The sequence below is a fragment of the Polypterus senegalus genome, chromosome 7 (assembly GCF_016835505.1).
Source record: "Polypterus senegalus isolate Bchr_013 chromosome 7, ASM1683550v1, whole genome shotgun sequence".
Lineage (NCBI taxonomy): Eukaryota > Metazoa > Chordata > Cladistia > Polypteriformes > Polypteridae > Polypterus > Polypterus senegalus.
In genome coordinates, this window is record NC_053160.1 from 75,417,710 (window position 1) to 75,431,865 (window position 14,156).

At 37.0% G+C, this 14,156-nt stretch overlaps 1 protein-coding gene across 1 annotated transcript; it reads left to right on the top strand.

The window, feature by feature from the left end:
* The first annotated feature begins 2,064 nt into the window (after window positions 1–2,064).
* LOC120532030 lies at window positions 2,065–11,222 on the top strand. The gene is made up of 2 exons (XM_039757944.1): window positions 2,065–2,165; window positions 8,719–11,222. The coding sequence occupies exons 1-2, from the start codon at window positions 2,111–2,113 to the stop codon at window positions 11,220–11,222; spliced, it is 2,559 nt and encodes an 852-aa protein (XP_039613878.1). The 5' UTR covers window positions 2,065–2,110.
* The last annotated feature ends 2,934 nt before the right edge of the window (window positions 11,223–14,156 follow it).

A 14,156-nucleotide genomic window follows, 5' to 3' on the forward strand; every position in this document is an offset into this window, starting at 1 on the left:
AACAATATGTATGATATAATAGTGTTCCTAAGCAAAGATGGAAAAGTACATATGGGAGAATTAAGTTTGTGTGGGGAGTCTAAAGAAAAAAAATTACTCCGTCAGTATTGGGAAAACGAGTCTAGGCAGACAAATGGCCTTCAAGAAATTACTTACAATAGAAGTTTGTGTCAATAATAAAGTTGTTGCAGCTTTAGTAGACTCGGGGGAGCAACAGAAAAAATTGTTATCTAATCTCAGATACCAGAAAGTGTATGGAACTGACCTTTATACCCTTGATTCCACATGACATGCATAGCATGATTCTTAATGTCATGCACAGCAACCGCTACAACAAAACACCACAATAGGTGGCATCCAGGCAAAAAAAAAAAATTGCATTGTGATAATAATAATTTTTTGCCCAAATAACTCAAATTAACACAAAAAATACATTTACATGACATTTACAATCACAAGACACAATATTTAATGTACATTTGAACTGGAGTTAAGTTCCATATTTAGTTTAAGGATTGACTGTTGCACAAAGGAGTTCCTCAGTCCATCCCTACTAAATCATGAAACTCCATATGTTTGATTTGATGGTAACAAGTTATATTCACTGTTCAGGAAATGGTTAGGATCAGAGAGAATGTTATTTACCAGGCTTAAAATGTTACAATGAAAAGGCTCATTCATACAGTTTCTCAAGGGGTTGGCCAACAGTTTTTGAACATATACCGTACTTCTCTGGTGGAGCAGTGTTGACATTATGGTAATTGACGAACACTTCTACCATTATACCTCCATTTCTAGAGATGTAGTCTCTGGGGCTGTGACTGCAAGCTGTTCCACACAATGGGATAAAAAGTCATTGATGCACCAAACTTTATCTGATCTGTGGATTAATCCTTAAATCACAAAAGATTCTCTCTTTGCTAATTAATCTTCATGTCTTGCCTGATTTTTCACTTTTTTGCCTCACATCTGGGTTTTGGTCACTTTGCAAATTTCTCCCAGTTTGTCTCAAATATTTGTTTCCTGCTGAGCCAGGACAACCGTATAGTGTTACAATGCTGTATAACACTCATAATCAAATAAGTAAAAATTAACAAACAAATCTGTCTACTTGCCGCAAATAAATAAATCCTTTGCTTTGTCTTTTTGCAGACAAATTCGATGTGATCTTTCCTGGGTAACAGGTTCTCATTACATCCAAATATTTATATGAGCATACCTGCTTCATTTTTTCATTATGGATAACAATAAACACTTTGTGAGTGTCAGATGGTGATCCAAATACAATCTCTTCTTTTTTTTAATGTTAATCTTAAAAGCATTATTATCGCTCCACTCAACCACTTTGTTCACACCATGTTGGACACCAGGATTGCCCGAATTCTCAACAAAGTGGCAAAATATTTTACAACCCTTAAAACATCAGAATCCCAAAAAACTAACAGAAGTAATGAACTCAGTAGATAACAAAATGCTTAGCCGTAAAAAGAAATATGGAAAAGAAGTGACATTAAAGTCAGAAGAAAATACCAAAACCAGATCATAACACTTGTACCATAACAGTGTAAATGCCCTGACATATTTTTCGTTCTGACATTAACCAGTAAGGTTGTAGATACCTATAGACTTCCAATTCTCTAACATACTCTCCCTGTGATGTTTCCTATTCTAGATATGTATAAAGTAAAGAAAAAGAAAACTCTTAATGTTCATGTTGGTTTTCTATCCACATCCAAAAGACACTCATGTTACTGCAGGCTAATTCACAGCTCTAAGTCTGCCCCTTGTGAATGTCTCACTTCATGGATTGGCATTCCATCCAAGGTGAATTCTTGCCTAGGTTTGAGTTCTCAATGAGCTTGTAATAGTAAAGGCGGTCTGAAAGTGGTGGTATGTATTTTTTGTACATTTTTGTTACACATGGACCCTATTGTTTGTGCCATTAAATTGTTAAGTATAAAAAGTATAATATAAGCATGGTCAGAATACATTTCAGGAAATGTATATTCAAAAACTAAAAGCATAAACTAATCATTTTTATTTGACACTTAAATATGTCTTTCTTTAAGCACAGATTGAAAATCAACAAGACTATTAAAAATAAACAAGAATGAGTAGAAGAAAAAGACGACACAGCAGGAGAAAAAGCTCCAGCAGCACCAAATGTGAGTGCATTTTTCTTTCCTCTCAATCGATTGAAATGTGATTGTAAAATTTACAGTTCAGCAAACCAAGATTTTCATTTTTTTTTATCAGTCACTTTAACGCATTGTTTTTTGAAGACTGGGAAGGTGTGCAAATAATTGTTTTAGATGGTCAATAACTAGTTAATTGGTTGTTAAAGGGGTTGGTTATTAAAGGACTATTCTATTCAAAAATGATATTTTCTTTATAATGAACACAGAGAAAAATGTTTAATCTCATCTTTTCACACAGGACAGAGAAAAAAAAAGTTTATGATATAACAGAAGCCAATAGTGACCAATGCTGTTCAGTGGTAAGCAATGTGAAAAACATCCATGGGAAAAGGGAAAAAAGTCTCCCGATCCACATTCTGCATAGTCCACGCGTCGGTTGTCCAGGTGTATGCTCAAAACATGCACAACACATGCTTATTTTGTTAAAAAATTGTTTTAAATATATTTCTCGGAATTATCCGCATGCATCAAAAACAGAAAACCTAAAGCCTCATGGAAATGACTTTTTGAATTGAAGACAAGACTCTTGACCAATGAATGAGGAAGAGAGGTACATGTTTTGAGATTTTTTTTTCTTTTTTTCATGGGCATTTTTCATATTGTTTTCCGTTATACAGTATTGGTCACTATCAGCTTCTATTGTTTCATAAACCTTTTCCTCTCCATTCTGCATGAAAACAAGAGAACAATATGAGTTAAGAAACATAAAATATATCAGTTTTGGGTGAAATATTCCTTTAAGGACTTCAAGTTCTTTTAAAATGTACTGTATTAGGAAATCATCTAACAATATTAAAAAAAAAAGCAGTTTAGGGAAAAAAAAAAAAATGTGTTAGATTATAGATTACAACAAACGTGAAACAACACATTGAATGAAACAATGAAGAAGAGTATCTGATAGGAATAATGGGGTTGTTCCTGGCCTCTAAAAAGGAGTCAGTTTTGATGCTCTTCTAGGAGACATAAAAATAATTTGGTATTTTGTTTTATTTTAATGAATGATTTTTTTTATATAGCCAATTGCTTACTTTCAATTAAGCAATATAATAGAAAGGCAGTTGGTGTCTTACTTTGAATGATTTGGGGAATTACCATTTAAGATTACATCCTAAGCCTGAATGTAATTGTATTGATACTTAAGTCACTTTTAATAGCTTCCTATAATAAACGCACTCCTCCTGCTCACTTCTGATTATGGTAACTCTTTCAGAATTCTGGGTCAGTGCACATAGCTACAATATATAAAATTCAGGTCACAACACATAAATAGAGGAAAATAATCAATTATCAGATTTTTTATAATTAAAATAAATCAGCTATTGAAATTAAAACTCTCAAAGAGAAATTCACTGTTAAGATTAGAATAAGATGAGGTTTTATCATACCCTGTGAAACACATACGGCAATGGGTGTGGCATTTCCTGCCGCACATCAGTTAGGTCAGATGTTTAAATGCTGATTAGGAGTCCTTTGGTTCATAGACTGCATGGTTTTCTTCTGTTAGTGTGGTTTTTGTTTTTCATTTCCCTCTAGAATGAAATTCATATTTGGTAAATTGGCAAAGATTCTGTAACATTGTTTTCTTATTGAACGTATGGGGGGCATTTCCAGGATACTGGGACAAATGGACTTTTTCAGGATGAAGTGGTCAATGCAAGTCGCCCACAACTAATGTCAAGAATAGTGTGTACAGACGTTTTCATTTTTCAGTAACATCTGAAGTAGCCACCAGTGAGGAAAGAGCAGATTGGTGAGCAGTATCCTTTCTTTTCTTTCAGACCCTGTTGTCAAATTCATTCAAGGCAGAATAAAGACCCCCAATGGCCACAGGGTGATGAACCTTAAAAGGCACCCTCACCTCATTACACCCACTAGGGACACGCATGTACTCACACATTATGAACATTACAAATGTCAATGATGAATCAGTTACAGACATTGAAGTAGCAAAGCGAAACTCTTATATTTTATATTATGTCAAATGCCCATTTCTTTTTTTCTTCATTAGTGTATTAAAAAATGAATGTAACAAACTAAATGAGCTGGTGTGCCATGGGACTAATAGTGGAGGGACACACTCCTCTGGTGGTTGAAACCTGTCCAAGAAGGACAGGACTACCTGGAGAAGCTGACATAAAAGCAGCACTGTTATCACCATTTTGTGCAGACAAAGCACTTAGAGAGCATTTCAGACACTTCTGGTTGCTAGAGTCCATCTGCTTAGGTGTCTGCCTGTCTCATAATAGTAGGCATATGAGGTGCCTCTGACCCCAGGTCAGTGGAGTGAGGCAGAGAGGAGCAGACAAAGGGACCAAACAGCTAGGAGACGTGTCCAAAGAGCTCACTAAGCCAATCTCTGAGCTGCTGGTAGTCCTGCCCTTCCGGACAGTTGAGCATATGTATGACATTGATGTGGTTAGTAGAATATTGGATTGCCTGGGGATTTTTTTGGTTACAAAAAAAATGTTCTGCCTAAGATAAAAGGTTGGAAATCACTGCAGTAACACATCAAATGTACAATCTCAAAAAATGTGACCCATGACACATGTGCTCTGACCGTGTTCTACCCACTCATTTCTTTTTTGAAAGCTTTTTATTTAGATTTGATTGGATAGGTTTATGGGGTAGGGGTGAGTGCTGGAAAACGGGTTACTCTGAATTCAGTACTGTTACTGAAAACTTGCACTTTTCATGTTATTAGGCATTTTTTGTGTATATGCTGTCCCCTTTGTGAGAAGATCCTTGGGGCACACAACCTACATCACCATGCTTGCACATCCAGCCATGACTTCAGTCAGCATATTTCCTTTATCATGACATTATCTTGCATTACCATTTTTATGTCGCACAAAAACGTTTAAGAAACAATCATTTCAATAGTGTGTCATGTGTGTTTTTAAAGTTGTGTGTATATTTGTATAAATTGTTTTTATTCACTGCGTTCTTGTATATTTGTACTGTTTTTATATAAAGTCCTTAACATGTTTGCATCTATTGCAGTCTGATTTTTGTTTGAGGACATTTTTTGTGATAAACAAGAAGAAGAATTACAGATCAAAACCTTGAGTATAACAAAACAGTTCTGGCATCAGTGGCAGGGTCCTCTTAACGTATGGGCACTGGCCAAGGACCTCAGCAGCATAGGGGTCCACGATGTTTCTGATACTTATGTATGTTTCTGTTTTGTTATCAAAACAGGTGTCCCAGCACCCTACTTTGCCCGGGGGCCTATGATGCTGGTAAGACAGCCCTGATCTGTAGTGACTAAAGTGTTCTGTTTAGAGGTATAGTATATATGATTAAACGTCACTGCAGCGGAAACCCAGAAGATGCTGGTGGTTATTGGTCACAATGAGTGAAGATTATGTAAAAATCTTACAAAAAGATTAAATATTAGGTAGTGGAACAAACCATTAACATCCAGTCCTGAATCTGAGGCTGGAAAACAAGCGATGTGATGTGGGAATGTGGCTTATTTAGGGATGGGAATCGAAAACTGGTTCTTGTTGAGAACCGGTTCCCACTGTTTCAATTCCTTGGAATTTTTTGCCATTTTTGCAAACGATTCCCCTATCGATTCCAGTTGCCTTGAATGACGTCACCACGTTGCGTAGCGTCATTTACCCAGCAGGAAACATGGCGCCTAAGCGGCACAAATGCTCAAAAGTTTGGTTATACTTTACGAGAAAGGATGACAACAGGGCAACTTGCAATACTTGCAAAGTAGATATTTCATCAAAGGGAGGAAACACTATAAATATGCAAAAGCATTTCCTCACAAAACACCCGATAACCTTAAATGAATGTTGTGTTTTTGATCCGCTCCTGACTACTGAATCTCAACTCAGCAGCAGCGGTAATGTTTACACGTTCTCTCTCGTTAATACGGCAGGTAACTAATCAACTAACATTGCATATTATGTTAGCGCGATTTGCCTTATTGCAAAACCTGCTATTACTGTGCATTGCATTTAGATGACCATGACGAGAGAGACAGACAGAGTCTGGCTGGCTCAGATGCTGGCAGTTCTCGCTGCAGTCTACCGGTATCTTCTCCTTTCACAGAGTGTGTGCAGGCATCCTCCACCCCGTCTGAGAGGGTGTTCTCCACAGCTGGAGAGACCATAAGTCCAGAAAGATCACGTATCCTTCCTGAAAAAAGCAGATACAGTATACTTATATTTCTGCAAAAGAATTGTTAATTCTCCATAGTTGATGGTTGCAGAATCGCACAGTGCACAGTTCCATTGGACTTGAGTTGATTGTATTTGTTGCTGGCTGATGTAGTTTTATTTTTGAGTGCTCAGCTCATATACTTTTAAAAAGGAGAGTGTAAATGTTACTGGACATTCTTGTGTAATTGCCACAGAATAATTTATGTTATACTTTGTTATTGCTACAGAAGAATATTTATTTTATTATTATTTTACATTTACAAATTTTTTTCTGGGGATCCCGTGGCACCCCATTGAGGAGCTGTAGGGTGTGGATCTCTTAAGATCTCACTGTTGGGTTTGTAAGGTCATACTACTCCTAAATTTCTATCTTGTTCAAAGATAAGATATGTGTTCTCCTTTTTTAAAAATAAGAATCGATAAGAGAATCGATAAAGGATAGAATTGTTCAACAGAATCGAAAATGGAATCGGAATCGTGAAAATCTTATCAATTCCCATCCCTAGGCTTATTACACTTCAAACTGAAATACTGCTTTCCTACTCAATGGAGTGTATCCAGTATGAAGTAAACCTTTATGATGACTTTAGAATGTAATATAAATAATAATTCAGGCAGACTTTTTAAACAATTTTTTATGTGATCTCAAAAAATTGGAAGAGAATAATAATGTAAAAAATATTTTATATATAAATTTGAGCCCACCCTCTCCCCCATGTGCCCACACCACTCCACCTTGGAGCAATACAAAAGAGAACAGAGTAAAATTTAAATTAGTATAACACACTGGTCACTGAAGTCCCAGAGACCTAAAAATCCGGCTGAGCAAGAAATATTCAAAATTTTTCAAATCAGGTTGAATTATGGGGTCATTGTTATCTATGACATAATCATGGAAATATTGCCTTTCCACTTGCTGATAGTTTGAGCTGGTACATCATTGATCCATGTGGCTGACAGTTCGAACAGAACAAGGTTGTAAACAGAGGATCCCCTAGACAGACAAAGTAACAAGGTCAGGGTTCTGCCATTGGGAAGCTATAAGAACAGTAGCTGCCACTGTAACTATTGAAACAATGCACTAGTTATGAACAGAGAGAGAAAGAGTAAAGAAATCTAAAAGGAGTAGTGTAATAGGAAAGCAAGGAATAGAGACAGATATAATGGAGGAGAGTGCAAAAGCAACTCAAGCCCAAAGAACAGCAACAGTTAGACATTCCCAGAATGTGTGAAGTGAAGTGCCCGGTGCATTAAGGGAACACTGGTGACTGAGTGGAACAGGCGCTAAACCCATCAATCAAAGATATCAAAGCAAACTTTATTGTCATCTCAACCATATACAAGTATAGAGATAGACGAAATTGCGAAGCTCAGGGTCCACAGTGTAACAACATGAAGTGCAAATAATAAATTAAAAATAGAATAAAAATTAAAATTTTAAAGTAAAACACAAATAAGACAAGACATTGTGCAAAGACAAGACAAAGAAGTAGCAGCAATATTGACGTGTAGTAAGCAATATGAACATTGATGCAATGTATGGTATTTGCAATCTAATTACATAAATATAGTCAATAGATATGTAATATAATAAATAAATAATAGATATAGATAATACAGAAATTATCAGTGTATGATAATAGTTGTTTAAGACATGTGTAAACAATGACAGGTCAGAATGTTTCACAGCAGAAAGATATCAAGAGTGTCAAAATACTTAAAGGTCAGTTTTCTAAGGTAATGATAAACTCTGTGGTTAACTTTATATCGGATGTGTTGGTAATTAGAATTTCTGGAGGAATTTTTATGTTTTTAAAAATTGTTTTCCAACACAATGGAGTGTTTTTTAAAATTACACTTGTATTTTGTATTTTAAATGTAACTGCATATAGGGCATTGTGCTTGTAAATGAAAAAGTACCATTCAGGAATAAATTTAACTGAATTTTGCTTCACTTTAACCAGTATGTCGGTCTTTATTTCAGGTTATACCTTTAATAATGATGGCCTTGATGATCAAAATTGTAAAGCAGGATTAACAATGAATAACATGTACAGTGATAATAAACTTGATACATCATTGATTTGCAGCAAAGAGAAAAAAACTGCAAGAAACAATACATCAAAAAGAAAAGGATAAAAGCTTGTATGTTAAGATTAGCAATTTTAAAATTCAGTAGTATAATGACAAAAGTTTAGCTTCACATTAAGACTAGGTTAAAAGCCTAAAAGGGAAGGCACAACCACATTTTCTAATTAATGTGCCTATTCTGTTGAAAATAATTACTTTGGTGGTTTTAGTAAATGATTTGGAGGCTTCATTTGATATCCTTCTGTTTCTTTCAGGGAGCCACTCTACGTTTGCGTTTCAATGCCACAATAACGATGCCATTAATAAAACCTCTGAATATGAAAATGACACCAATTCATCTGAAAAAGGCACTGCAGACATATCACACAGAGAAGACCCTCTAAAGTCTAATGAAATTGGAAAGAATGAGCATCCCTTTCATAATGGAAGTAAAAGAAGCAGTCAAGACACAATTGAATCCGAATGCCGGACCAGGAACAAAGATAAAAACCCACCGCCTGCCGACAGAAGTGACAAAGGAATGAACATCACCGCAACCATGAATATAAATGATCAAGAAATGTCAGCTCTAGGAAAAATAATAGTCAGGCACTATCAGCAGCACACAGATAATGAACCAGTAGAGATGACAATTTCAGTTAATGCACCTATAGTCAAATGTTCGGTTTCTGGCATGAAAGTAGAAATCAAGGGGCTACAGAATGTGAGTGACCCAACTATCCAAGCTACATTTACATTCAAAACCCAGGAAGGTGTAAGAAAAGAGACTTTTTATCCCTTATACAAAAAATGGGATCAACCATCCTTCCCTGACAATGAAAACCCAGAAAATCATAACTTGTTAAACATAAATAGGCAATCTGCCGACTTAAACCAGAGACATAAAGGACAGAAGAGACATTTCTTCCAGTCAGGTGGTAATAACATTCATGAAAAATGCAAAGAACATTGTGAAATGTTGAGTAAGTTTGAAGAGGACAAAGACTGTTACAAAAGCTGCTGTGAAGACTTAACAAAAGATGAAGCATGCAATGTTTGTAACCAAAGACTAAGGCGACGCTACAGCGATGTCGATTACCCTGTCACTGATGTGTCTGATAGTTTCTCCTCATTATCACAGTCCAATATGCAGGTGACCAATGTGTTACGGGAAAGCACAATGCATATTGATTTGGGTGACATTCCACCTCCAGATGATTTTGCTGATAAATGTGTACAAAATGTCACTCGTGAGATAAGCATGTGTCAAATTAAAGATGACAAGAGTACTGAAAATGTGTACGAACCAGCGCTTTCTGACAGCAGGATGCACTTTACTGAAACTAGACGGTATTCATCTTTGCAAAGTGAAATTAATAGTACCGCAATGAGCATCACTGAATATTCATCAGAATGTGATTTTTATGATCCAATACTTATGGACCATAAAGTTCCAGTTAGCAGAAAAAATTTCACAAAAGATTTTATAAGCAAGCACAATGGCAGGACCCGACTACGCAATAACAGTATAGTAACGATGGAAACCATATCTAATCCCGCCTTATATTTAGAGAAAAGAAGTCAAAGAAGACAAACATTTCCTAACTCCGCAGACATTCCTTCAAAAATTAGCAGGGAACTCCTACCTTATAGAGAATCTTTTTCATCTGACACTGTTCCTTCTTTTTTTTTAAAGATCCCTTCAAGTGATCCAAAGGAAGACTATAATGAGGAGCAGTGTGAGTGTATGTGTAATGCTTTAGAGAATTGCACTGAGCATGATCCCTTTGCAAACACTCTGGTTGAAAGCAATCATGCCTTCTGCACTTCACAATCAGTGGACAACACCAACAATGCACAATGTGATGAAGCCTGTAAAGCAAATGAATCATTTAACATAACATTAAGCTCACAGAATGATGGAGATGTGACAGTAGTTAATGAATCTTCTTGTCCAGAAAGCCATCAACTTGAGTGTTTGCAACATCTTGAGTTTATGGAGAGTGGGTTTGATGAGCACATCCTAAATGATGAAGATGCCAATGAGATATCCTTGGAAAGGAGCATCACAAACACAGATTGGCATGGTCAGATTTCACCTTCGTCAGCTTTCCATAATCATTTTGATGAGAAAGTCCATAGCAGTTCTTCATTATCTGAACAGCTAAACGGACATGAGCAATCTGAACAAAATGCTCACATACATGTCCATGAGACCACCACCCCTGATCCATGCATACCAAATAGAAGAAGCTCTGTGGTAACAGTTATTGTTGGAGACTTAGAGCAGAGAATATTATTTCAAAATGACAGCTTTACAAGAATTTATGACGCACATCCATTGTCATCGATATTAAATGTAGTTGAAACAGAAGAGCCAAGTCAAGAAGAAGAATCCTTCAATGCAGCCCCTCCTTCTCATGACACTTGCACTTTCACTGGGAAGAAGAATGAGAACCACGATCTTCAAGAAATCCAGCAGAAAATTGTTGTGAGTGCTTGCAATAAAAACAATGAAGAAGAGCAAATTAGTGAAAATACTGAAGAGCTGGAGAAGATTATTTTGGAAAGTGACAGAAAAGAAAATGATGACACACCTTCAGTAGAAAATTCAGCAAGTAATCAGGTAACAAAAACTGAGTGTGCTGACAATGAAACCTATTGTCCCATCTCGGATCCACTGTTTCAAGGGAAGGATGAAGTTGACTTTCTACTTCAGAATGTGGTTGGACAGGAATATGACACAAGATGTAAGTCTTATTTAGCACAGATTTTTTGATGTTTACATTTTTGCCTAATATGTATTATACTAGCTGAAATATCTGGCGCCCAGGAGGAAAATAAAGTTTTGTTTTTTTTTGTAATTGTTTGAGAAAAATGTAATTTAAAAAAAAACACAACTTTAAAAATCAAAATAAATTAACAATGAAGACTCACTAATGTGTTTGTTTTGCATTCTTATATGTATGTTATCATTTAGTTGACACACAGAACCAGCCAACTCTATTTAATTTCAAAAGCAACAGGGGTGCGGTGGTGCTTAAACATAAAGAACGCTGGCAGTCACCTCCAGTTCGCCCTCTGGTGGTCATTCTGAGTGTCAACTGGATAACATGCATACATAACCACAAGATTACCTCCCACCCTACCCAGAAGGGGGTGGGTTAGGGTTGATTTCACCCTACAGTATTTTAAGTCAATCAATGAGAAACAGGTGTACCAAGTGTCATGAAAATCGCTCCAACCGTTGGAAGTGTTGATGGAACATTCATACATATACACACACACACATTGACTTAATGAAACAGGACAAACTTAAAAAATCAATAGACGTTGGCACTGTATCTGATTGTGTTCAGCTCTGATGGGAAAGTGTTCCCCACGTGGGGAGAAAAGAACATGCTCGTGATATCTCTGGCAATCAGCAGCTACCCTGTAAAACACTATTAGCTCTGATCTCTCTCTCAAAAACGTCAAACGTTACTCCTTAACAATCTGTAGATGATAATGTCTGTTGAACAAACAGGCATCGCTAGCTAAGCGGATTCAAGGTGCACTGCAACACATGGTGAAACGTAGACTAACTTGAACAAGTTGGCAAGGGAATGAGGAAGGCCCTGCCTCCCTGCTCTCGGCCAACAGCCACTCTGTTGGATTTACATAAATATTTAGGTACTATAAATACAAGTGAACTATGGTACTTAGCATGATGAGAGAAGTCACAAAATCAACCGGAAAGTTCAAGCAAATTATAGAAAACAACCAGGTCTAAATCCGTTAAGTAATTGTCTTGTGAAAAGTGGACAGACATAAAGCGGATAGACATACAGACAGAACGCGCTTGGACCAAGAAATTTTTAAAACCGTTTCTTAGCGAGCACCTATGGGCCAAGGGTAGCCTACATGCCAAATTTCAACTCCCAAGTAATCATGGTTCAGGAGATTTTGTGATGAGTGAGTCAGTAGTATTTGGCTTTTATATACATATAGATTCATATGAATGAATGCTGACAAGAATGCTGGCAATCACCTCCAATTTGTGCTCTAGTGGTCATTCCGAGTGTCAACTGGACGATAACATGCATACAAGACCACAAGATCACCCCGCATCCTACCCAGAAGGGGGTAGTTTAAGGCTGATTTCACCCTACAATATTTTTAGCCAACCAATGAGGAACATGTGTACCAATTTTCATGAAAATCTCTCCAGCCGTTCAGAAGTGATGCTGGAACATACATACACACATTGACTTATATATATAGATTAAAAGTACCCAACATTACTTTCCATTGCATTGTGTGGCCTGTAGGGGGTGCCACTGAGCCCCAAAACCCAAGACAGAACTACACACAGACAGTCCAGGTTCAAGTAAATGGATTTTTATTAACCAAAGTACCTTTCCACAGATCTTGTTTCCCCAGTCACAACAATAGAATTCTTCCTTCCTTCATTTTCTAATCCCTCTTTTACTCCTCCAGGCAAGTGTTGTTTTCTTCCTTCCAGCTCTGGTTCCCTGAGCTGAGTGGAGGTCTCTCTTTAACTCCAGACCCGGGAGTACTTCCAGTAATTAATCAATTGCTTCCAGGAAGCTTTTCCAGGTCAGGAAGGACTACAGTGGTCCTTGTATTGTCACTTTCCAACAACTTCCCCGGCAGCGTCCAAATAACCTGAAAGGGCAGGCGCATGGGACCACAACTCCTATGCTGACCTACAGGCATCCATAATGGTGCTCACCAGCAGACAGTTACCCACTGTGTTGTGCTTCCTGGTTTCTAAGTCCATCTCACGTGTTGCTCAGTGGCTGTTAGCTAGCCTGCTGTACCCACCGTAATGTCCTTCCACCTCTGGGTTCTGACACAGAAAGGAGATATTGTCATTCCCTCCCTAATCTTCCGTTATGAAGGCCTCCTAGCCAGGTAAGGGAGTGGGGTCCACACCAGCTGGGATGCTAATTTGTAGGTCACAATTGTTAAAACCTATGATTTTTCTCTTTCTAAATAAGATTTCAACATAATGCAATTGAAAAAGATAACTGATATATATATATATATATATATATATATATATATATATATATATATATATATATATATATATATATATATATATATAAAGCATGGTGGCATTGTAACTGGAACATTATTGAGCATTGTGACTGAGAAATGTAATAAAAGAGAATTTTGTAACTGACATAAATAACTATAAGCTTTTCAAAATCAGCCCTGCAGGATTCAAAGCTAATGACTGATACAGCACAAACAGATGGCCTACCTAAAGATTCTGCCAAAAAGGAGGACTCTGATCGGTGGGCTAAGAGACGTAGGCTTTTTAAGGAGAGTAAGCATTGGAGTTCCACTGGAGAGAGTTCTATAACAAGCACCATAACGGAGGAAAGGGAGTCAGGTAAGTAAGGCATAGCAACCCAGCTGCTTTATTAGAGAATTCAGTCACAGTTGTACTTGTAGCAAACATGGTTCAAAGTTTGCGGGACAAACTGAAAGAAAAAGTAAATGAAATAGAGCCATAGTAGTGGTTTGTAGTCGTAAACTAGCCATGTTATCCTCCTTAACCAGGAAAAATTCATAAGACAATGCGCCTGGGCTACAGTGCCATCTGTTAGTCAGGTTTATCAGAAGTACTGTCACTAAGTACTTTTCTATATGCAATACTTTTTTTTTTTTACCAAAGGCTAATATTTTGGCAGGCAGTGTG